The following is a 25,798-nucleotide window of genomic DNA, read 5'->3' as shown; positions in this document are numbered from 1 at the left end:
ATGACAATATTAAGATTCAGATGTAAGTGGACATCTCGTGAGAATACCCAGGAGGTTTTTGGAGATGCCTCCATCCTACCTCCCTCCAATTTCTTAGAGCACAGCCATCAAATTAGAAACAGGAATCACAGTCCAGCTCCAATATAAGAGAAGTCAAGAACAATCCAAGCTCATGATGGAGGGGATATATGTATACTTATGGCTGATTCATGTTGTTGTAGAGCAGAAACCAATACAATATTGTAAAACAATTATCCTCCAATTAAAATTTTTTTTAAAAGCCATAACTTATGGAATAAAAAAAGAACAACTTGGTCCTATTAAAAGTCATAAAATAGTAAAAAATAAATAAATAAATAAATAAAATAAAATTTTATTCCAAAGCAGTGACATCACACATTCTATGTGGCATCTTACTTATTTTTCTCTTTAAAATACATTTTGGAGAACTCTCTTTCCATGTGCCTAGTTATGGAAGCCCCATGAATAAGGAAAATTTGGCTTTTTAAGCATTGTATCCCCAGTGCCTACAACAAAGCTTTCACACTTAGTTCTTCTCCAGAAAAAGCATGTTAGGTAATTAAATTAATAAATCAGAAAATACTAAAAACAACTTCATTGCTTTGAGCAAAGGCATAATATTGCATTATTTAAAAGTACCAGAAGTTTTCAGTCTGTTATTGATGAACATTTAACATATTTTCAGATTTTTGGCTATTACTGTAATAAACATTCCTGAAAATACCTGTTACATCTTATACGTTTATCTGTAAGTGAATCCAAGGTAATTACTTTGCAATGTAATAATTCAGTCATTTTCATTTTTAACTTTGATATTTCCAAGTAACACTCTTAACTGGTTGCATCAATTTACACTCTTATTAAAATACAGTTTTTATTCTGGGACATACCACAAAACCTAAATGTTTAACAGAAATACACATTCCTAGAAACTACATATTTTTTTGTCTACAGCCTTTGCTTGAAAACTGTCAGAGATCTAAAAAACTGAAAATCCTTTTAGCCTTGCTCAATACTAGGGACATCCTTTTCCTCAGACAAAGTATTTGTTCCTACTGGCCAGTTTTTTGGAACTTGGCCAAACTTCATGGCTAACTGCCTCCTTTGTATATTTTTATAATAAAATATAATTCTATTATTGTCTTTTTGTAAAAAGTTCAGTAACTGCACCTTTGTGAAATATAAATAATGGTTCAAGAGCATGCACATATCACTGAGAAAGTATTTATACAAAGGGCATAGGTAGCAGTCCTGTAGAAGCCCTTGAAATTCTATCTCTTGGACTCTCACATGGATTCCACTGCCTATTGACATTAAAATAAGAAAAGAAACCTATATGCAGAAAGAAGGTTGTATTCACATTAACATTCATGAAGGCTGAGCTGTTTGAGTCCTACACATCAAGTAGGGGAAATATCCTTTGTCTACTGATGAGAAAATGTCTCAGTGAGAAATGGTTACAGACAGGGGTGTCAGAAGGGCAACAGCACACAGAACAGCTCCGACAAACTTAAAAAACAATTTTTTTTTTAAGTCTTCTACTCCAGTTCTTTTTGTTGCATTGTGGAGCACAGTGCCTATCTTCAGAAATAAAAGAAAAACGATTGCAATGCAGAATTCCTAACCTTTACTGAGGCACTTCCCAGAAAACAGAAAACATAATCTTTGAAAATAATTTAAAACAAAGCTTCGAAGACTTCAGGATGCATAAATATTCAGACATTCCTCAAAGAAGTAGACTGCACCCTGCCTGTTTGGGTCTAAAATTTATATTGTCATAAGAACAGCCTGGTCGTCAAAATGTAAAGTCTAACGTCAACACTGCGAGACATGACGCACATTATTAAAAACGCTTTACACTTATTTACATAAATTCAAACACATTATCACACTCATTCAGTAAATTTCTGAGAAGCACCATGTATGATGTCATGAGTTTGTCATTTAACAAACTAAAATCTTATTGACTTTCAGTTAATTTTCAAAACAAATCAAGTTGCAATTTGTAAATAGCCTTGTCTCATTGAGAAAAGGAAGCCTGAAAACCCCGGGCTCGAGCGAGGCAAACATTTTCTGGGGCCTAACTCTAGGTGGCTCACTTTCCTCATCTAAGAATATAAAGGCTGAGACAATTGTCCTCTGCCGCCCAGGGGTTTTTCCCCTCCAGTATTTTGTCTTCTCTGCAGGAGTCGAGAGGATTCAGTACGAAGAGCAAGAAGCATGGAATAATTTAAAACATGGATGTCAATACTATGCTTCGGGGCGTCCTTCCTCACATCACACAAGCCTTCAGAGGCAAAGAGGAAACGCACAGCAGCCCCGGACAAACCCTCACAAACCCTCAGTATCGTCCTCCTCAGTGTTTTCCAGCTGGTCTTTGCCAACGCTGTGCGAAAGAAACAGAAGGCTACACGAGGTCCGCCCAAATAGCTCGATTAGCCTGCGGACTTGGCCCCGAACCTTTTATGTACTGGGGAAAATGAAGGGGCGGGGCAGAAGGGGAGGAGTCAGGGGTGGGGCTGGCGTTAGGGGCGGGGCTGGAATCCGCAGCCGACTCCCGGGCTATGGCGGAATCCCTGCGCCTGCGCGCCCCCGTCGGCCTGTGGTGAGAGAGTCCCGGGTTCTTGGGCTTGGGCTCGCCCTCGCGCCCCCGCCCTCCGCCTCCTCCCGGTCCCTTCCCACCTCCGCCCACTTGACGCGATGACGCACGGCAGGTTTGCGGACGTGGCGGCGGCGCACGGCACGAAAGGCGGAGACGTTGGTGGCGGCGGCAGCGGCGACGAGGGTGGAGGAGGACAGGGGCAGTCAGAGACTGAGGCTCGGCCATGAACTGGCCCGGGACGGCGGCGGCGCCGGCGGACCTGGTGGCCGTCTCCTCGTTGAGTCCCCCCTGCTAACGGGGCAGGTAAAGATGGCGGCCAGAGGTGGGTGCGGGGGTGGGGGTGGCCGAGTCCGGCCCGCGGCGTTGGGGCCCAGACTGCCCTTTCGCTGGAGGCGGCGCGGACCCAGCGGCCGCAGATGTGGCGGGCCGGGTGTCGGGGGCTCGGACCCCGGCCCCGCTTGGAAGAGACTCCGAGGTAGCGGAAACCGTCGAGACCAGCTCCACCAAAGCCCCCTGATACACTCTCGGGGAAACTGAGGCTCAGAGGAAAGGCTCCTCCCTGCCCGAATCCGGGAGCAGAGCGTTTCCCGACTAGACACGCTACCTTTCTCCCACAACCTCGTGTTTGTGTTGGATATTCATTGACAGCATCTGGTACGCTTCGACCCAAGTGCGATGACAACATAGGGATCTGAGGTTTAATCATCGCTAGGTGTAACAGAGAAAAAAAACTAGACGTGTGGAAAGGAGGAGGGGGGAAGTTAAGTTTTTAGAAACTCGATTGGCCCTGAGAAAACAGTCTCTCTGATACTGTCCCAGTGCTGAAGTAGCTTGAGACCTGTGGCCGTTTTATTGCTACTTGCTTAAGGAACGTCAAAGCGAAAACACCCAACAGCATTTATAGAGCACGCAGGCATTTGGGGAAATAATTTTCAGTTACCGAGTGAGCTGATGAGTGCTTTAGCATGGGGTCCATTGGGGTGCTTTTTTGCCAGTTCTTGCAATCTCCGTAGCATGCAGGCTTGTTTCAGTTTCTGAAGGAGGCACTTGTGTTTTCTGTCCTGCCTTAAGAGAATTGTAACAGGTGGAGCGAATTGAGCCAGATGACTTCACTACTGTGTACTTTGTAATCTTCTATATAGTTGGCTCAGATAATTATATGCCAGGGCCAGAGTCTAGCTTTTCATATCAATTAGGGACACAACCAACTCTTGATTATTCAGAAACAAACTATCCAGTTTGTGGTATTCTACTGCCTGCGTTACTTCAGTACAAGTGGAGTGAAGAGATCGTGAGACAGAGATACTGTTTCTCAGTGTATCATGGAGTCGCTGCTGCTAAGTCGCTTCAGTCGTGTCCAACGCTCTGCGACCCTGTGGACTGTAGCCTGCCAGGCTCCTCTGTGCCTGGGATTCTCCAGACAAGAATACCAGAGTGGGTTGCTCTTCCCGGAAATCTTCCTGACCAATGGATCGAACCTGCATCTCTTAGGTCTTCGGCTCTGGCAGACAAGTTCTTTACCACTGGCGCCGCCTGTGTAGCACATATATGGAGAGACATTTATAATAGTATCTAAAATGGCTTTTGTGCCTTGCTCAGTGAATTTCAGCGGTACTAAGCCACTTTGGGATTCTAAGAACAAATTATCAGACTTTTTCATCTAAAGTTGGCAGCATAACTGAGTTAGTATAGCCAAGTGTAAATTGCTGTATATTAAGTGGTTCGTAACTTGTAAAACTTCTTGAGAATATGAAAACAATGAATATTATCCCCAGAAAAGTGTGCATATGTATAAAATTTTGCCTAGGAATCCACAGTATTCACAGATATTTCCTAAAGACAGTATTGAAAGACTGTTTAAAAAAAAAATGGAAATAAAACTATTAGGTGTTTTAGGTGAAGGTGAGATACTCTTTCAACTTCTTTGAGAACAAAATAAAAATAAAGCATCCTTAATTTATTGTATTAAAACAAGTTTCATCTTTAACCTTGTTAGAGTTGTCACTTGTTAGAATTCCTTGAAGGAACAGATGTGATTTTAAAACTGCTTTTGAGATGTAAAATGTGGGTAGCTTTCTTCAGTTTGGTGGCTGCTGAGTTAGGAGTTCCAGTTTATGGTAGTATAATGTAGCTCTTGGGGGAACAGGTGAAATTATCGACTTAATATGTAGCTATTAGTCACTTATTGAGTAGAAACTTTTGAATTTTTAAAGCATTACCGTGTTGCCATAGAGCCGGGTCAGAAACTGGTTTTCTGGGGTTGGATTCAATGATATGAAATAGTTTCCCAAATTTTCTAAGTATGTCCCAACATAGTAGATGATCTATTGTGTATATTAAAAATTCAGATTTTTGGAGTTGGTCTTTTCTGATTTTTTTTTCTTTTCCACCTGGTGCTTGTCCATAGTATTCGCAACTGCCTTTGGGAAATCATTTAGTCTTGGCTTTTATTGCACAGCATTTTCATGATTTCCTCCTCCTCTGATTACGTCTTTTCCATTTTTGCAGGCTGATCTTCCTTCATCTAGATACTAAATGTAGCAGTTCTCCAAGGGTCCGCATTGGGCCCACTTTTCTTATTCTGCGCTCTCTCTAGGTAATCTCATCTGTACAGCTGCAGTTGCCACCTGTGTGCAGACGAGTCATGACATTATGTCACTCACACCTTTCTGAATTTGACTACATAGTTCACTTGACTATTTGACATTCTTTTTGGTTAAAGCAATTTATAATCAAAGTCCCCCACCCTCACCCCATGCTCTTCCAGTGTTCCAAATCTTAGCAAACGGCACCAGTGTTTACTCAGGGACATAAATCAGAAATCTTGGTGTGACCTTTACCTAATTTCTTCCTATCTGAGCCACATCGTTAAGCCCTAAGTATTTTACCTTGCCAATTCCTTTTACTACTTCTCTACTCTCTTTCACAATTATTGAAAATAATCTATCCTTCCCTATGTGAATAATTAATATGAAGCTAAAACCGTGAGTGTGGAATTGGTTTATGTTCTTAAGACTTTGGTGGGGGAGGGTCTGGTTGCCACCTGGGATCCCACTCTCCTAACAGAGGTAAGAAGGGATTTAGAAACCTTTGTGCAGGGTCTATATTCTGGGGCCCCAGGGCAGGAAGGGGTAATTGCTGGGTGGCCTGGAGGTGGGGAGGCAGAGCCCTTGCCACCTGCATGCCCACATCCACCCTGAACATGATGGTGGGGTGAGATGCTCTGGGAGGGATGAGGAGGTCCCCAGGCTAGGGCCAAGCTGGCAACAGGGGTTGTGGCAGGTAGCCACAGCTTCAGCAGTACTAGGTACCATAGTTACAGGGCATCTTGTTGCTGGCATCATCAGTGGTGAACTTGTAGTCATACATGAGCTCCTCACCGCGCAGGACGCAATGCAGGGTAGATAAAGATGATGATGTGCCCCTAGCCCTCCGCATGGATGACTCGAGAAAGCAGTTGGGTTCACAGGGGTGGTTGATGACACAGACAGCATTGCCGTACATAGTGGCACCCCTGTGTCAAAGCCATCCATTCAGAACACATAGCACCAAATGCCCCTCCCGTTGGAGAATTTCTCCCACTTAATCTTTTTTAATGAGAATAGGTCAGCTTGATGAAGGTGATTTGTGAGTGAGTATACTTAAGTCAGCTCTCATCTCAGTCTTAAAATGTCTTTTCTGAAGTGTAAGTGAATATAGTGCCTTAAAATCTGTTCACAGTCTCTATGGACCTTAAATTGACCTTAAAGTTTGATGAAAAGCTGCCAGGGAAGAAATCCCTGGTTGAGAGCAAAATCATGACCTGTGTACATGGCACATATTGTACTAAATATAAATACTGAAATTAGCCTGATCCAGGGAAGTGGGAAGGGAGACCAAAAGATAGTTCAGTCTCATGGAACTTAAAACTCAGGACAACTCAGAAAGTTTGGGGTTTATAAAAGCATTGTGTGTATATATGTAAAAACTATATATATACTTTGATTCCATCAGACCTATAAATTATATATATGATCACACATTTTTAAGATGTGTGATCTTAAAGTTATTTCTTATATTTCCTTCACATACTCAGAATGGGGAAACTTAATTTTTTGACCTAAAAAAATACAGCAGTTTGCCCTTATTAAAATGTAAGCATCACTGTTTTGTGACATACAGTCTAAAATAATGGATTACCTCTTCCTCCCATCCCATTGTCTCCATTGCCAGATATGCTCATTGTTCTTCAACAGCTACAAAACTTGCACCTAAGTTTTTAAATAACTCAAACCATTCTTTAAAAAACAAAATATAGTGTCTTGAATATAAGATTCATGTAAATTAGTCAAATGGGTCAGCTACATCCCAAAGTTTTCTCTGCCTTCTTTCCCCACCAGATTTGGACATGGCTGGGAGGCATCAGAATCGTAGTTTTCCTCTTCCAGGAATTCATTCAAGTGCTCAAGTACATGGATTTGGAAATTGTACAGACAGTGATATGTTGGAGGAAGATGCTGAAGTGTATGAGCTTCGATCCCGAGGAAAAGAAAAAATCCGAAGAAGTACGTCAAAAGATAGACTTGATGACATTATAGTGTTAACAAAAGATATACAGGAAGGAGACACTTTAAATGCAATAGCCCTTCAATACTGTTGTACGGTAAGTTTTAATCTGATTTTGCATAATGCAGCCCCAAATACATTACTTGTTCATAGTACAAGTTGAAGTAAAGTCTATGCCCTTTCATCTTTGTTCCTACACACACACACACACCCCTCCCGCCACCCCCCCGCCGCCCCTGCTTTTTTCCTCTTTCTACAGAAATCTCTTATCCTGTTGGTGGATGTTAACTTCTTAACTTTTAAGTGAACACTTGAATTCTGTTTATTTCTAAATGATTGTTTTCAGATTGAAAACACTGAAATGTATTTATTTTTCTCCTTATTCAAGTTGTAAGAGAATGTAGAAATATATGAGGAAAATATTTTTCCTGTCCCAACTTCCTAAGGTAACACACACTGGTGTATCTCTTTCCATACCTTCTCTGGGGGGAGATGTATATGTATGTGGTGATGTTTTTAAAATTGGTTTATATTATCCATGCTACTGTGAAAGTTGCCTCTTTTTCATTTCTTAGTATATCATGGACATCCCTGATAGCCATACAGGTCTAACTCACTATGGTATATAGCTTAAGATGTTCCATAGTATGGACATACCACAATTATTAAATTGTTCTCTTATTCATGGGTAGTCAGGATTTTCTCCATGTTTTGCATTGGGCAGTGAATGTCGTCACTACTAATACCTTTGTTTCTGTGAAATAGATTCTCTTAAGAGGGATTTATAGAGGAGAGGTATATTTTTTATTTTACTAGGTATTAAACTCTGTTTAAATTCATTTTATGTCTGTGTCATGTCCATCTTGCATCCATAACATGGAATCTGTTTTCATGTAAACACGTTTAAATCCTTTGTTATCAAAGTTTTTATTCTTATGCTCCCAAAAGAATTTTGAAATGTATGTACTATGTAACACTTCGCACATTTTGAAGTGAACATCTTAAATACATCATGACTTAAAATTGTTTCAAAGAATTTAATTTCCAGAATGTTGTCAATATTGATATTTTAAAAAAAGACTATTACAATATTCTTTAAATGTATGCATGGAATTCTAAATACCACCAGGATTTGCTACCTAAAATCATTCATTTAAAATATATATGAGCTCTCTTTTTGGTAGCATGAAATTTTATATCTTCCTTTTTCTTCTTGATTAGTATTTTCATTCTCCCCCTCAAAATCTTTCATAGTATAAAATATATTTATGCTTGAAAACCTTTTATGGATTACCTGTCACAGTTCCCTGCAGTAGAAACACACATATTGATAAATTTATATGTATATTTAAATTTAATTTTATAAAGTTTCCTATGACCATGAGGTTCTATGTGTTTTTTATTTTTATTTTTTTAATTTTATGTGTTTTATTTTTTTAATGAATAAGTACTGCAGTTATTCATGATTGATCAAAACATTATACATTTTAATTTAAACATTTAATAAAATATTTTATTGAAATGCATTTCTTGATGGGGTAAGAAAAGCTGGGTTTGGGGTTTTTTTGTGATTTGTTCATGCATGGGAACATTATTTATTGTTAAATCAGAAAATGATCTGATTTCATTCTTTAATGCAGATAAAATTGTTAATATGTATTCTGTAGAGAAATAAGACCACGGAGAAATAAACCTTAGAAGGTTGTTAATGGAAAGTAATCAAGACTTTTAAGATTGGGGCAAGGCTAAAAATATCAACATGGAGATCCAAGAGAAGAGTATGGTCTAGTAGTTTTATTAGAGAAACAGTAGTTTTCTAGAGCCTAGAAAGTTTTCTTAGAAAAAGAGAAATCTGAAATGCCATCTGAATGATTTAAAAATAGGTCATATTTTTAATCAGTGAGGTTTTGAAAAGGACAAAGTATTTCAGACATATGACAGTGAAGTAGAGAAGATAGCAAGGAGGAAATAAAGTAGACAACAGAGGAAGTTTATTAGGTGTGTCAGAAATGAGTGACACACACTAGGATGAAGTGCTGTAAGATAACTAAGGAAAAGTTTGATATATAGTAAGAGAAGATCATTTTAAGGTTTTAAAGAGTGCTGCAAATGGGGGTAGGGGTGGGGCAGGGAGAACCTGCTAGTGAGTTAGAGGGAATCCAAGAAAGTGGTTATTAGAATATCCAATGAATGTAACTGCGTGGGCTAAAATATTTATAGCAAGGATAGAGAAGAAGCTGATAGAAAATGTATTAGGGGCAATCACAGGATATGTCTGCTGTTTCCTTAATTAAATGTAGAGTGATGAAAGGCAGTTAGCTTAACAGAGAAATGGCATTGGCCATAGTAATGGGAAAACTGATAAAGCGGAGTTAGGGGGTTAAACAGTGCTCTGTTTGACAGAGCGTAACTAATAGGAAAAAAAAAAGGATTAATCTTACAAAAAGGATTTATCATTTAAAAATTATGGAAGTTAGTGCCATATTCTGCTTATAAATAGTCAACCTTAGGAATTATTAAAATATGCCTGTTATAAAACAGTGATGAGGAACAAAAAGTTCAGGGTTGGAATCCTAAATGTAACCAAGGAAGTTTGCATAACAGAGAAAACATTATAGCGATATTTAGAGAGATAGAGGCTAAATCTTGGAAGCATGGTTCAGAAAGATTGCTGAGTAGTTATTAGTTGGAATGTACAATACCAAACAAAAGAGCATTTAAAGAGAATAGGGTCAGGCTTTCAGGTTGTCAGTGACTCCTCATTTGTCTTAAAAAGATTCCTAAGATAGTAAAATGACGAAACACCCTTTAACATTACACTGTCATCTCCTCTCTCTTTTCCTTCCACACATATACGTCAAAGGAATTCACTTTTTCTCATTCTGCATCACACTGGATCAGTAATATGCAATTAATCCAGGTCACTGCTGCCTCTTCAAAACCCTCTTTGACAACCTGGATTCTGCAGGTTTCTGATTTTCCTACTATTAAAGTTTAATATAAGCTAACACTTGCATAATATATGTGTTTCACTACAGATGTTCTTTGGACATTTTAATGCATCAATCTTCACAGTAACCGTATGTGGTAGGTAGTAGTATTAGGGCCATTTTACATGCATGAAACTGATTTGCAGAGAGGTTAAACACCCTGCCCCAAATCATACAGCTACAAAGTGTCCAGGCCAGGCTTCAAATCCTGGTGGCCTGTGCTTTTCCCCACTATGACATGGCGCTCTCCTGGCTCCTGTTTCTCAGGCTCCTTTGTGGCTTTCTCTCACTCAGCACGCACCTCAAATGTTGGCATTCCTCAGGGATCTTTCCTGTGTTACCTTTTTCTGGCGAATCTATCTACTCTTGTGACTTAAGTTATCGTTTCTGCTGGTAATCCACAAGTCTCTCTCTTTAGCTGGATCATTCTGAATTTTAGACATTCATCTCTTCACTGCCTTTTGGACATCCTCCACTTTCATATTTCAGGCACCTCAAAGTCAACACATGTGAAATCTGTGTTCATTCTCTCTTATCCCTCTCCAGTGTTCCTTATCTTATGAGGGACATGACTATCCATTGTTGGCCATGTCAGAAATCTAAGTTTTATCCTAGATTCACTTTAACCTTTCTGACATCAATCAGGTGATAAATGATAAGGGCTTAGTTTACAGCTTTGATGGACTAATAATTTAAAGGTAGTTGGAGAATCTGGCATAGTAACTGGTAGCCTGAGAAATACTCCCTTACTCTTGCCATTGTTGGCAGTTGGATAGGATATATAGACAGGTTGAGGACTATATAAAGTATACAAGGAAAGCCTATAGAAATGACTGATCTTGGGAGGAGCTGAATAATGCATTTACAGCAAGAAGTTTGGGGGGAAATGGCTTCAGAAAGCAAGTGAAGGAGATATATTATCACTTTATTAATTCCAACGTGTATTTTTAAAAATAAAATGTTTTAACATATTTAAAATTAGAATGGTGGCATCTTCAATATTTGGTGGAGTTTTTTTACCTTAATGATACATAAAATAATGCGACATCCTAAGAGTGGATGGCATCTTAGGTTTGATAAAACATGGTACTTTTATTGGGTTAAGTTGACATTTGCCTATACTCTTAACTGCCACATAAGAAAGAACTTAAGTCTGTAATCCTTCCTTCACAAACTGTTTATAAGCAGCAGAGTGTGATATTTGTACATGAGGTACAAAGAGAAATATCAAAAGATCCTAGAATCTATTTAAATAACTAGAATTAGTGTTAACAATATATGGGGTGATGGTGGAATATAATTGGTGATTTCTTAAGACTGGTAGATCAGGTGTGGTGTAGAACTGTTACCCACAGATAAAATCTTTCTGGATGTGATAACTCAGTACTTCTATATTAAGCTCATTTTTTCCCCTCTAAAAGTAACTGGGATGAATGACTTGTTCCTACTTTTATTTTGATTCAGAATTTAGTTGAATGTTGCTTTTTTTTTTTCTTACAGGTAGCAGATATCAAGAGGGTTAACAATCTCATCAGTGACCAAGACTTTTTTGCCCTTAGGTCTATCAAAATTCCAGTAAAAAAGTTTAGTTCATTGACTGAAACACTTTATCCTCCAAAAGGAAGACAGGCTTCACGTCCTTCTACTGTTCAATACCTTCCAGAACAACAGGAACTTTTGTCAGCTAATGACTCTCTTTCTTCCACTGAGTCAGCTGGTAGCTTTCTAAAAGAAGTAGACCGGGACATCGAACAAATAGTAAAATGTACAGACACCAAAAGAGAGAACCTGAATGAGGTGGTGTCTGCTTTGACAGCACAACAGGTCCGTTTTGAACCTGACAACAAAAACATTCAACGGAAGGACCCTTATTATGGAGCAGACTGGGGAATAGGGTGGTGGACAGCTGTAGTGATAATGTTGATAGTAGGCATAATAACACCAGTGTTTTATTTGCTGTATTATGAAATTTTAGCTAAGGTGGATGTCAGTCACCATTCAACAGTGGATTCTTCACATTTGCATTCAGGAGTCACACCCCCATCACAACAGAGAGAAATGGAAAATGGAATTGCTCCAACTAAAGGAATACCCTTTGGTCCACAAGATGATCATAAACTATATAGTCAAGATTCTCAATTACCTGCTGCTCAACACAAAACATAGGCAGTTCACAGTTACAGTGTTACAAATCACATGTGCATTTGGAATGTGGTGAGTCAGTTACAGTCAGTCACCACTTCAAAGGCAGAATTTAGGGAGACTGAAGATGCTTTTTCACCTTTTGTTATTTGGAGCCACTTACAAATGGGTTGAGTATAAAATCCCTACAGTTGCTAGTTGTTGATATTGAAAGCAGTGAATCTGTGTCTGTTTTATCAATGCTTAAAGCAGAAATGAATTTGAATATGTGTCCAGGAAGTTCTTGAAAAATGCATCATTTTTCTTAGTCAAGACTGGTTATCTTAAAATTTTACTTTTAAAGTATTTTTGTTTTGAGGTTATTAGTAATAAATTTATTAAGCAAATAAGGATAGCATCAGATGTCTGCAACTGATGGAGATTTTAATACTGTGAACCATCAAGATGTTCAGTTGCAAGAAAGTCTAATTCTAAAATTATTTGATAGCACTTAAAATTCTGTTTTGAAGTTTTAAAAAAAATTTAGTTCATATACTATGAGACCATAAGTAGAACAGAAATGGGAAAGTTATCTATAATGTCTGTAATAGAGGGTGAGATATATTATTATTAAACCCCCAAAATAATGTGTTACTGTTGGGAAGTTGCCGTTTGGTCATTAGAACACTGGATTATGTCAGGTCGTAAAAGTTATCTTTCTCTCTTAAAGAGTACTGCCACTGCTTCTGTTTTTTAAGTAATTTTATTTGCCTCTGATATTTGAAAGCACTTTTGTTGTTCTTTGATGAAAGTGTTACACGTGTACAGATTACCATTATTTAGGAAATATTTCCTTACATACTGTAATAAGTTGTTGCTGTATTACATGTAGTAACATGCCTTAATTATATTTAATGCCTTATATAATTTTTAGAATTAAGCGTTGTTTTAGATAGTCCAATAGGATTCATAACATAGGCCGTATAAAATTAGCCTCCACCTGCACTATCAAGCACAACTTAATGGGATGAAAACATTTTCAGTCTGTCTCTGAGGTCTGTTGCAGAAAAGCAGGGATAAAGAGACTGTTAGCATGAGCAGTAACAGACATATTGCTTTATTGATCCCTTTGCCTCTAGAGTTTTTCAAAGAGAAAAATGTTCAACTTAGATCCTTTTTCCCTGAATTAGAGCATCACACTGGGGAACAGAGGCCAGAGGTGTATGGTTTGGTCAGAAAGAAGGGGTTTATAGGGCCACATTTTAAGATCTACTGTGGATCAGACAGACTCTGACTAAATTGCATTTGCATATTGATTCCATGATTTAATTTTTAAAAGTATCTGTTTTTAAAATGTTATCAAAATAATTCATTAGAAGCAAGATTTGGTAGAGTCTGGCTTGCCGGTTGTGTGTATAATAAAGTATGTACCTTAAGATACATTATAACACCTCATTTTCTGGGCATTATTTCCTAACTTTTAATGTTTAAAATTTTTGACCAGTTGTTTTATATTTCAGATTTCAATCTGGATACAAAGTGAGGTGAACAAAATATATATATATATGTATATATATGCTTAATGAGGCTTAATGTACTTTCAGGAGCAATGTGTCTGAGAAAGACAGGACAAAAGTCAAACATTAAAGCCCTTCCATATATATATCAGAGGGCCTTAGATAATTACCAGAAAGCGTTAATATGGAAGTCTGTAGCAAATTGATTTTTTGAGTGACTCTATTAGTTTGAGATTTTAAAAATTGTTTTAATGTGCCTTGGTCATCTTTCTAATTTATGCTCAGTGTTAACTTGGTCAGTTTACATTGTATTTATTAAGCCTGCTGAAAATCAAGTTTTAGGGAAGAAAATAAAGATTATTTTAGGATAGAATGGGCTAGATGGCCTTTGAAGAACTTTGTTTACATCAAATTGATGAAATTTCAGATAGTCAAGGATTCCTTTCTGCTTGTGATACTTGGAAATTGACAGAAGTCTGATTTCCAAAATCACTAACATTTTAAAAAGTAGGTGTTCTGTGTTGGTTAAAAACATTTTCTGTCTTGCAGAGTGTCCTATTCCTTGAAGGAAGTATAACATATCCTTATGACACAGGCAGTTTCCTTTGTCCTTATGTTTGAATTATATATAATTAAAATTAAATATATATTTTTACTTGATTGAATATAGTTTGAATTACATATAATTCTATATATATGTTATATATAGAGAGAATTCTATATGTTATATATATAGAATTCTAGATTTTAATCCTTATCATTTAAAAAAAATTTCCTAAGCATTTAATAGATAAAATAATTTTAACTTTTAAAAAGTACTAAGTAGTACTACAAAATTTGTAGTAAATGCAGATTGCTTTGTAAAACTTAATAAAACAAGAAAAGTTATCATTTGATATTGTGGCTTTTGTGTTGAAACCCTTATTTGAATTTACTTTGAGACTTTACATTAGAAGATACATACACACGTATGTACATACGGATGTAAAAGTAACAACTGTGAATCACTGCATTTGGTTCACTTAAAATGTTGGAGCTGCAAGTGTTTAAGAAAAACCTGCTTATTTTTAAAAGGGGCAGTTCTTTCTTAAAGTTTGGGTACAAATGGTTAAGCTTGTTTCAAACAATGGATGGTATTTAAATTATTTTTGCAATCCTATTCCTAGAAAATTATAGGCTTTGTGTCCTTAGTAGATATATTAAGATCAGTTATAGAGTCATTAGGAATTAGAAGACAGTAATGTTAACTTCTTCGAAAACTTGTGTTTTAAAGCTTGTCTTTTTCTGAACCCTAGTTGTTCAATGGCCTGAAGAGTTCTTTAAATGAACCACTATTTAGTCATTAGTTTTACTCAAATTACCTACTTGGAATATGAAGCATACAATTAATTAGGTTTTAGAAATACCATGAAATAGGATCCAGTCAAAGTGTTACAGAGTAAAGGTGGAGTTTTGGGAAGTCTGTATTTAAACGGTACATTATGATGGGAATCATTCTTATTTTGAATTACGTTGCTCAGGAAATCAGTATTTTTCTTCCAAGTATGTGCATATTGCACTGTTGGGTCACAGAAATCTGAATGCTTTAATTATTTTATGTATGCAAATTATATAAAACTTTTGTATATTTTATACAAATGCAGCATGGAATTGTAGAATATTATGTTAGCATGTACATCTGTAAAACTGGGTTTTAAAACTTTCTGCCCCTTATTTTTCACATTTTAAAAGATATACAAAATGTAATAAAGTTTCTATTTTATTATTCAATCAAAAATGGAAGCCGGTTAATTTAATTGAATAAAGCAAATCTTTTCTCCTCTTCTAACTATTTAATAAAAGAGATACTATGTAAGATAGATTGAATTGCCAAAGATTTACCAATTCAGATTCTCCCTTGTATTGAAACAAAATACACTGGATGACTTATAGTACATAAGTGAAAGGAAATGAAAACAAATTTCAGATGAACGTTATTTGCAGTGAAAAAGGCCTTACGAGGCATGGAGATTACAGATTGATCATGTAACAATATGCTCTATTTACATCTAAATTTTACTATGAAACAAACTTTTCATCTCAAAATACTAATTTTAAAAAATACTAGTAACAAAAATCAGTTATTTGGAGTTAGTTATTTAATGGAGAATCTGTGGTGTAAACCTTGGTTTCTTCATTTTTAAAAGCATCTTAATCTTAAAGTTGTATTTATATTTTTTCTTATAAAAAGTTACTTACTTCAGAGCCTTTAAGCATACTAAAGAAAAGCCATGATACTGTACATCTGAAAGTGGGGAAGGAAAGGTTAACAAGGTCCAATGAGTGTCAGCATTCTCTCAATATCCAAATCTCCTAGTTTGTTCTTACAGCTTTTAATCACCTAGAGTTTTATTGTTGATGGTGGTTTGCTCAAGAACATCTGATACTGGCATCCTGCTCAACAAATACACAGTTATTGTACTAGGTAAAATAAGTATTAACAAATTAGTTTTCTCAAACATATTTCAGTAGAGTCAAAATAATATCAAACAAAAGGACACAATTTTTTTTTGCAGGAATTTAATGTGTAAACAAATACAGAAAAATAAGCATTAGAGCAACAAAACAGTTTTGCATCTTATATATAGAAATTTTAAAGACACTTCACTATCAAGTATGAGGCGAATCTCTGCACTAAAGTTTACCTTCTTACAGAATAATCTCACAGTCTTAAAATCTAAGAGATTTTAAGCCAGAAAAATAAGATGGCCACTGTTAAAGCAACCCACAAATACTTCCTGCCTGTTCTCACAATTAGTCTACTTTAAACTTATAAAAAGATCTTCCCAAGAAGGAAGGCAATGCACTTAATAGACATGGCTGGGCCTCCTCAGCAAATCCTTGCCCGTAGTAGATGCTTTACCATCTGTAGGACTAAAATGGTGGCAACTGACTGAAAGCCAGGAAAAAAAGATTCCTGTATCTTTGGTGTATTTGCCTGATTCACATGTTATCTTCAGATTCATAAAAAAGGAAGTAAACAGAACAATAAGGTAAGATGTGTATAAATTAAATAGTATTTAGCTGTAGTACTAAGGAGTTGAGAGAATAAGCAGCATGTAATTTACCAATCCTAAATGACTATTGCCCATTACAACTGAAAAGTGAGACTTCTCTTAGATAGATTGCTACTTTAGAGTGTTTCATTCATGTTTTCCATTTATAATCTTTAAAATTTTTCATAAACTCCTTTAAGAAATCCCATAGGATCAACACAATACTGAATAATGGCCCTCACACCCATAGTGAATGATCTGAGGAAATATTACAGTTGAAAGTGGTCTTTTTTTTCCTGAGAAAGCCATATTACAAAATGGCACAAGACAATACACATTTTTTTCCAATAGAAAATAAGATGGGAAAATCAGATTTCAATACATTTTGTGAGGAAAATAAGTCTGTCTCTCAAAACTGTTTTCAATCGCTTTGCCAGTTACAATTTTTTTAGAGGGTGAGAATCAAATCTAAGCATGATCATTGCCATAAGGTGAGAGAATGGACACACATGGTGAACTCTGGGTGGAATTTAAGCAGTTTTTATAGAAAACTGTTTACAAGTGAAGAAACTAAGGCACAGAAAACCTAATCAAGTTCAATTTCAAGGCTGAGTTTAATAGTAAAGGTAGAAACAGAATCTACGGCTCTGATTCTCAGGTCAGAGGGCAATGTGTGGTATCTTCCCAAGAGGGAAAAATTATTTCTTCTGGTGAGTAATGTTAATAAATCATTTAAAAAATACATAAGAAGAATGTCTTTGAAAATCTTTGGCATATGTGAGTCATTGGAAGCTGAAGATTTTAGATATCTTCTCTCCTACCCCAATACAAAAAGGGGAGCTAGTTTCTAAATGAGTCAAAAAAGATTAATCTCAATTTCAAAGTGACCTGAGTTTTATTCTGCATTGTTAAATCAATTGGACAGTTTGAATCCTATGAAATGTAACAGAGGCCACTACACCTCACAAATTACACATATATGCATTCTGCAATGAGATTTATACAACTTGAATTTACTCCACATTTTCATCAAGTATGAAATTAAATACCTCAGTCTAATTTTTCATTAACCAATGACTCAAAGATAACAAACGTTACAGTGGGATGATTAGTTGATCTATAGGATAATATGAAATTAGCCTCAAATTCAGGTATTTATTTATCTGAGGTCTTTGTATTGGTTTCAGATTAAATTGTGAAATTAGCTCAGATTGGCATTTTTCCCTGTGTGTGTTTCCAATCACAAAACTTTTAATCTCATAAAATATGCATTTGTAAGAGCTCAGGTAGGTTTATGTAGTCATAATATAGTGGCACAGAACATACCATGTAAAAGTAAAAAATAAAATTATTTTCAAGTTTCTTTGTTTCTAAAGTGCTCCACGTGCAGTATTAAACCAACTTTCAGATTATAGAAATCCATTATGACTAGTAGCAGTTTTAGAAAAGATCAGCAATTAAATAATAATTTTTTAAAGTATGAATACATAGATTAAAAGATGCAAAAACTCTTAAAAAAAAGATGCAGAAACTCTTCAGGAACATTCTAATCCAAAACATAAAAAAACAAAATCCACTTGAATACATTAGAGAGATGACAGAGGTGTTGAGAAGGAATGTCAGTGTCAGAGATTGACTGACAAGGTAACTAGTGTGTAAACTCAGAGTGGTTTTGAATATTTTAGTAACAAGTATTTTTCTAACAAAACAGTAACAAAAATAAAGTACTTACTCATTTCTTATCAGAAATAAAATAGAAAATAAGTCTGTCCAAATGTTGAGAAGCTGTATCATAAAAATATTTTATGAGAAATTCCATAGCTAGTAGGTTGCTTCATCCATGTTGTCGTCACTGTCTGCACCAAAATCATCTCCATCTTCAAAGTAGGAATTAATGTAGTCATTTTCCTAAGTGAAATGGTATGCTCCTCAGTAAACTTTAAAAGTATGAGTAGTAACATTAAAGAATATAACGTGGGCTATCCCTTTAAACATAAGTTTATAAATACCAAAGTTAGGTAACTAGAAACTATGCCAGGCTTAAAAGTCTCTGTTATTTCAATGCTTAAAACATTAACTTTCACACATCTACCTGTGCTCTTTCTTCCTCAAGACCACCATCCCCTACTAGTCTCAGGCACCAACTAGCTGAGAGAACATATACGGGTGCCCATTACACGTTACCAGCATACATCTCATTCATTATACCTTAGAGGAGGGATGATACGTGGTTTAGCTAGTTTAACCACTATACACTTACTCCAAACAAATGTACAAACAATAAATGAAGCCAATTTACACTAACATTCATTTGACTACACCAGAACTAAGGTTTTCAGTTATAATAGCTGAGCATAAGCAGAGATTTTTGCTTCCTATCAAAATAAATAAAAGACCTCAAGATAGTGAATCAAATATAGAAGATGACATACTACATTCTATCTAGGGTGGCTCAGTTTCTTTTAAGACAGATTAATCCCCTGGGAACATTCCAATTCTTCTGGGTGAGTAAGACTCAGTTCAGTTCAGTTCAGTCGCTCAGTTGTGTCTGACCTTTTGCAACCCCATGAATCACAGCACGCCAGGCCTCCCTGGCCATCACCAACTCCTGGAGTTCACTCAGACTCACATCCATCAAGTCAGTGATGCCATCCAGCCATATCCTCTGTCATCCCCTTCTCCTCCTGCCCCCAATCCCTCCCAGCATCAGAGTCTTTTCCAATGAGTCAACTTGTCGCATGAGGTGGCCAAAGTACTGGAGTTTCAGCTTTAGCATCTATTATCCATGTAAATGACTCAAGATAGTTCTGCTTTCTACCAAATATTCAAAAATCCATTTTGGATATAGATTAAAAGAAACTTAAGCCCATGCAGTGCATGGACTGTCACTGGATTCCACCTGGAACAAGCAAATATTTTTTTCCAATCAAAACAATCTGAACACTGGTTTAATACTTGATGATATTAAAGAAATACATTTTATTCTGTTAGCTATCATAATGTTACTGTGATAAAGAGCCCTTATTTTTGAGTACATACTGAAATAATGAAGCTGAAATTCCCAATACTTCGGCCGACTGATGCAAAGAACTGACTCAATGGAAATGACCCTGATGTTGGGAAAGATTGAAAGCGGGAGGAAAAGGGGATGACAGAAGATAAGATAGCTGGATGGCATCACTGACTTGATGCACATAAGCAAGCTCCAGGAGTTGGTGACGGACAGGGAGGCCTGGCGTGCTGCAGTCCATGGGGTCGCCAAGAGTTGGATATGACTGAGCGACTGAGATGACTGAAATATTTATGGATGAAATGATACAATGCCTGGGATTTGCTTTACAATGATCCAAGGCAGCTGGGGCTTTGACGGGGGTTAGGGAGCAGGAGTGGACTGGGTGGATGAAAGAGCGGCAGAAAGGCTGGCTATGAATTGATGATTGTTAAAGCTGAGTGCTGAGTCTGTAGGTGTTTTTATTACTAGTCACTAGTTTTTGAACATGATTGAAATTTGCCATAAAAAATTAACCTCCAAGATATTGTTTTGAGGGTGTTAGCCTGCTGTGACCCCCTTTGCCTGGCAAAGCACAAAGCTATTCTTTTCTATTTCACCCCCTGCTAAATTAATCTCTGTATCTCTATTATCTATAGCAGGAATTATCACAGAGTAATTAAGAAATAGAGACTATTCTCAAATCACAGAGTAATTAAGAAATAGAGACTATTCTCAAAAGAAAGTCTCCTGGATATCATCTTTTTTAGGATCTGCATGGTGGGATACTATATATAAATTTATATAAATAATGTAAGAAAGGTAACTTGTATTATTCAGATATGTCTTTCATTACTTTGTCCTCCCTAAACACTTTAATTTCCTGTTTCCAGCTCAGACCCTTACTATATCTAGGAAATTGTCCTTGTTTCTCTGGTGCTAAGAAATCCAACAGTCTGGAAACCTCGCTGAATCCCGGGGGTAGTGTGTGGGGGAGGGGTGGCATGGTTCAGGTGAGGCCACCTTGTACACGAGACCCTGCTGAGGACACCGGTGTGGAACTGTAAGCTAGTCAGTTTGTACACACAGGTGGAAACGAGAAAGGAAGAGACACTGCATTTCAAATTGAGCATATGCTACTTGGGTTTAGACATGAGCGTGTCCAAGTAGGTTCAGTGACTCACATTTGGTAATTCTGTGAGATTAGTAATCTTGATACACAGACTGGTACAGAGTTAGAACCTGTTGAAACTGATGGTGTAAAGGGTTCTTGGCTTCATTTGGGCCCCTGCTCTTTAACTACAACATTCAAAAGGCTGAAGAAAAAGTCCATATTTTCTCAATTTTACATGTAGGTGTTATATAGATAATTCGCTCCATTTTACTCTTCCAAACAAAATGCTTATCACATCCTCAATATATATACATATCAATGAGTTGCCGCTAAGTCACTTCAGTTGTGTCTGACTGTGCGACCCCATAGACAGCAGCCCACCAGGGTCCCCCATCCCTGGGATTCTCCAGGCAAGAACACCAGAGTGGGTTGCCATTTCCTTCTCCAATGAGTTAATTAGCAGTAATTTTTCATTAGTTAACTGCTAGAAAGAGCAAAGAGAGTAACTTTAAATATGGAAAGGCTTTGAGCTTGCTTATACCCAGACTCACCTAGCCTCACCCTTAAAATATGTATCATTTGTTCATTAAAGTAGAAAGTTGGGTTTTTTAAAAATGAAATACAGTTATATGAACCCACTGGTGGTGTTTAGTACTCTATATAGAATTCTGAAATTACCAGAATTCTAATGTTTGTTGTTCTTGTTAGGACAGATGTTAATTTCAAACACAGCTCAACTCAAGTCTAGACTTTATAAACAGAGCATTTCAAAAGCCAAAGAATATTCAGGAAAATTTCAAAAAAGAGTAACATGCTCTTAAAATATTAACAAATAATGAGAAGTTTCTATTAATTGGAATGTCTTAGTGATGATTCAGACATAGATCAATGGAACAGAGGCCAGAAATACATCTAAGCAGATGAAGGAATCTAAGAGCTGATAAAGGAGAATTTCAAATCAATGCAGAAAGAAAATTATTTAAGGGAGGGGGGTTCAGGGCTGGGAACTCATGTACACCTGTGGCGGATTCATGTCAATGTACGGCAAAACCAATACAGTACTGTAAAGTAAAAAAATAAAAACTAAAAAAAATAAAATTATTTAGTACCTGAGGCAGGCAATTGGCTAGCCATTTGGAAGCAGATAAAAATGAATCAATACCATTCCTGCACACCAATATAAATTTCATTAAAACCAAAATTTAAGGCAAAGTAATTGTAGCATATAATTAAGATTTCTTAGGTGGAGCAGTTCAGGTGAAATAAAGATTGATTCATCAGTGTGGTGTGCGAAGCTGAAATGGAGTGAAGACAATGGTCACTGGAATGTATCAACAGAAGAAACTCTTCTGTGAGGCATCTACAAAGTCCCAAAGAGGCCGTGGCCCACAAAATCACCCTGCTTGATTGACTCCAGCTTATTTTGAAATGCACCTTGTTTCTGAAAGTTGGAAATCCCAAATCTAAAACACAGAGTTCTGACTCAGTCATACTTGAGGTTGAATTATGAATGTTCTCTGATAGCATCCACATGCACTTTGGGATTTAAAACCTGATGGTATTTCTGGGATTCCCCCTCAAAATATGACTAAATCCATAATTTGTACCTTATTGCTCACTTAAAGTGCTAAGTAGATAAACCTCAAACTAAACTGAACCATTTCCTTAGCTTACAAACTTCCACGGTCAAAGCTGTCTATCAAGTAACTCTTACCTCCTACATTCCATTTGGTATCACTATAATTTCAATGTTATAATTCTAGTACCAAAGACTTGATGCCATGGATAATAACATACCCCTGGTTTCCATCAACTTGGTTTTTGTTTAACATTTTGATTACATACCACATATCTGATTCCTTATCAGATCATCCTTAAGGTTAGGAGCTTTGCTACTCTCCCAGAATAGACCATTACCTCTTCTTGCTCTTCTTCATCATATTCCTCTTGTTCTGCAGCGTCGTCTTCCTCATCATCATCGCCTTCTTTACTTTTCTCTTTGCCTCCTTCTTTCTCTTCATTTTCCTCATCTGATTTTTCACCTTCACCTTTCTTTTCCAATTCCTGGTATAAATGAGCTTCATTAATTTAAATGGAAACCACCAGACTCTGACGTTCCTGCCCAGCCTCAAAAGAACAGTTACCTACCACCCAATTCTAACCCCCCCTTACCAACACCTCCAGGCCCTCACCTAGGACACTCTGAGCTACCTCAAGAAAGGAGGTACTCACTGGCTCGTCATTAGATGGGTGCCTTCTTTGATTCTGTTATTTCATAACTCGGTCTTCAGGGAATTCCCTGGTGGTCCAGTGGCTAAGACTCTGTGCTCCCGATACAGGGGGCTGGGTTCAATCCCTGGTCAGGGAACTAGATCCCATGTGCCACAACTAAGAAAGACTCCATGCAGCCAAATAAATAAAAATATTTTAAAAAAAGAACACACAAAAACCTCAGTCTCGGGTAATGCTTCGATTTCGGCTCTACAGCATAATGCTTTATTTTTATGATTACTATCCTACTTCCTTCTAAATTATTTTGATTCAGCTTACGAAGAACTTTCAGAATGTTATTTTGTTTTTCTTCTCCTTCATGAAAGAAGAAAAAAGAATGTAATGGTAACATTTCAAAGCGTCTATGTTTTAGCTGCTAACTAAAACTGTTTAAAATAATAAAAAAGTCATCTTGGGGTGAATTATCCTATTTGCAGATTATCCATGTTTTTTAACATTTCATTATTTTTTAAATTTATTTTTAATTGGAGGATAATTGCTTTACAATGTTGTGTTGGTTTCTGCTGTAAAACGTGATATCTATGTTTTTATCTCTGTTCTCTCTCGTTATTTACTTCCCATATCCAAGGATTTTTGTTTCGTAATGTATCTGGCAGGTTGAAAAAAAGAGATTAAAACTCAAATCTGAGTCAATATTAGTACTTATTAACACTCCTAAGAATGGAGGCAAAGAAGAGATACAGAGTTAGAAAATCTTTGATTAAGGTAAGGCTCCACTTACCTTGTTAATATCACTATGCCACCTTCTCATAAGACACAGATTTAACTTTAAGATTATATCTTTATATTTCTATTATGACTACCAACATTTATTTTCCATTTGATAAAAGTGACCTGTTTTCATTACTGTTATTATCCACTCACTAATCTATCTATGTTTAATTTGCACAAGTGACAGAATTTCACAAGTTTTCTAAGAGGTGGGGAACAGCAATAGTTTTATATATAAATACTCAAAATTGAGGCATAAGATCAGTTTAGCTAAAACATTATTATTCTTAATCAGTAATCAGAACTCTAATTCAAAAATCTGTACATACTGCACCTTATTGTAAGATATTGGCTCTGTAGATTACATACAGAGAGAAAACATACTTTGTATTTGGCATAACTACAACTTTATTTCATTTGGCTCTTAAATATTTTTAAAAATCCACTCAAATATGAATTTAAGGAAAGCAAAGGCAATGGGGGCAGGAGAAGGAGGGGACGACCGAGGATGAGATGGCTGGATGGCATCACCGACTCAATGGATGTGAGTCTGAGTGAACTCCGGGAGTTGGTGATGGACAGGGAGGCCTGGCGTGCTGCAATTCATGGGGTCGCAAAGAGTCGGACACGGCTGAGCGACTGAACTGAACTGAACTGAAAGGCAATGAAAGACTACATCAGATAGTCTCAATTTTTAATAAAAATTCAAACTCCACCTTTCTTGTCACCCTACCCCGCTTAGCTACAAATAAAATGAAGGTAATAGATATAAGATGATTTATCTTCATACTGGGGCTACTGACCCATGTTACCTTTTATGAGTTATTACTACAATATAATGTGTGCAATTTTTACCACCTGGCAGTCCCTTTGGAAAATTGCAAGCAAACAAAATAGTATTTACAGATATTTTGAAATGTCTATAGATACGCACCTATATATAAAATGATGCTATGTTAATGTTAATTAAGATATAACATTTTTATCTTCTATTTTAATCAAACCCTAGTAAAAAGGCCTACATCCCACAAGACTGTAGTTTAAAGTGAACTGTAGGGCTATTTTTAACTCTGTGCAAAGTATATGCTATATCTGAAAAATCATGCTGTTAGCTCTCATTTCATAATTAGCAATAGAATTATTTAAACCAGTTATGTAAAAATATTTTTTAAATATAGAATTCATTCAGTCTATGTAGGGAGTGGGAGGTCTTGATTTCCAATACTGCCATCTCAATTATCTCCAAATAAATAACCTCAACTGTATTTCTATCACGTAGACGTAAATCAAACCAATAAAATACCTAAATCAATTAAGGAATATCAGATTTATAAAATTTAGAAAAATGGCCTCCCACACACTGTCTCATCAAGTCATTCCCTTTGTGTTAGGCTATTAGTCCTCATCTGTCTATTTAGTAATCTCCATTTTCTCTTCTGTGAGATGTAACTATTTGCCCTTACTACTGTATGGATTTAAGAACAATGGGAATAACAATGTAAAACACACAATGTGCAAACACTTTAAAAACAGTTAACTTATGGGCAGGAAACAGTCCTTTTTGTTTAACTACTGTTGACCACCCAACAGAGACATTCACCTAGAAGCATGTCATACAGAAATACGCCCAAGTATTAGTTTACTGCTGTCTGACTATTCCCACCATAAGATGTGACTGTGGATGCCATTCCCTCTCCACAGAAGTTTTATTAAAGAAAACCTGCAATGACTTTTGCTGAAGAAATGAATAATTGAGTCATCTGGAAGCTAACTGCTCTATTAAAGTTGCTAACTTATTGGGATTTCTAGATTTAAAACCCCAGTTTTGACAATGTGCGTGATGAAAAAAGGTGTTTAAATT

The 25,798-nt window shown here is 36.6% G+C and overlaps 2 protein-coding genes across 13 annotated transcripts in view; one reads left to right on the top strand and one right to left on the bottom strand.

The window, feature by feature from the left end:
* Positions 1-2,563: 2,563 nt before the first annotated feature.
* Positions 2,564-13,719, top strand: LYSMD3 (LysM domain containing 3). The gene is made up of 3 exons (XM_069590101.1): positions 2,564-2,926; positions 7,003-7,265; positions 11,659-13,719. The coding sequence occupies exons 2-3, from the start codon at positions 7,011-7,013 to the stop codon at positions 12,322-12,324; spliced, it is 921 nt and encodes a 306-aa protein (XP_069446202.1). The 5' UTR covers positions 2,564-2,926; positions 7,003-7,010; the 3' UTR covers positions 12,325-13,719.
* Positions 13,720-17,149: 3,430 nt separating this feature from the next.
* The window catches only part of POLR3G (RNA polymerase III subunit G), a 51,661-nt gene continuing 43,012 nt past the window's right edge, over positions 17,150-25,798 (bottom strand). For all 12 annotated transcript variants that reach the window (XM_069590110.1, XM_069590107.1, XM_069590113.1 and 9 more), the window contains 2 exons: positions 22,852-22,998; positions 17,150-18,739 (listed from right to left, as the gene is read on the bottom strand). In XM_069590110.1, the coding sequence (XP_069446211.1) occupies positions 18,653-18,739; positions 22,852-22,998 (234 nt within the window). In that variant the 3' untranslated portion in view covers positions 17,150-18,652. The remainder of the gene's footprint in view (positions 18,740-22,851; positions 22,999-25,798) is intronic.

This window comes from Ovis canadensis, chromosome 5 (assembly GCF_042477335.2).
Source record: "Ovis canadensis isolate MfBH-ARS-UI-01 breed Bighorn chromosome 5, ARS-UI_OviCan_v2, whole genome shotgun sequence".
NCBI lineage: Eukaryota > Metazoa > Chordata > Mammalia > Artiodactyla > Bovidae > Ovis > Ovis canadensis.
This window is presented reverse-complemented; position numbering and strand designations above follow the sequence as displayed.

Excerpts from the sequence above, each read along its gene's own strand:
- LYSMD3 (XM_069590101.1), top strand. The coding sequence starts at position 7,011 with ATGGCTGGGAGGCATCAGAATCGTAGTTTTCCTCTTCCAGGAATTCAT. Across the intron at positions 7,266-11,658 it reads CCCTTCAATACTGTTGTACG|GTAGCAGATATCAAGAGGGT; the intron begins GTAAGTTTTAAT and ends TTTTTCTTACAG.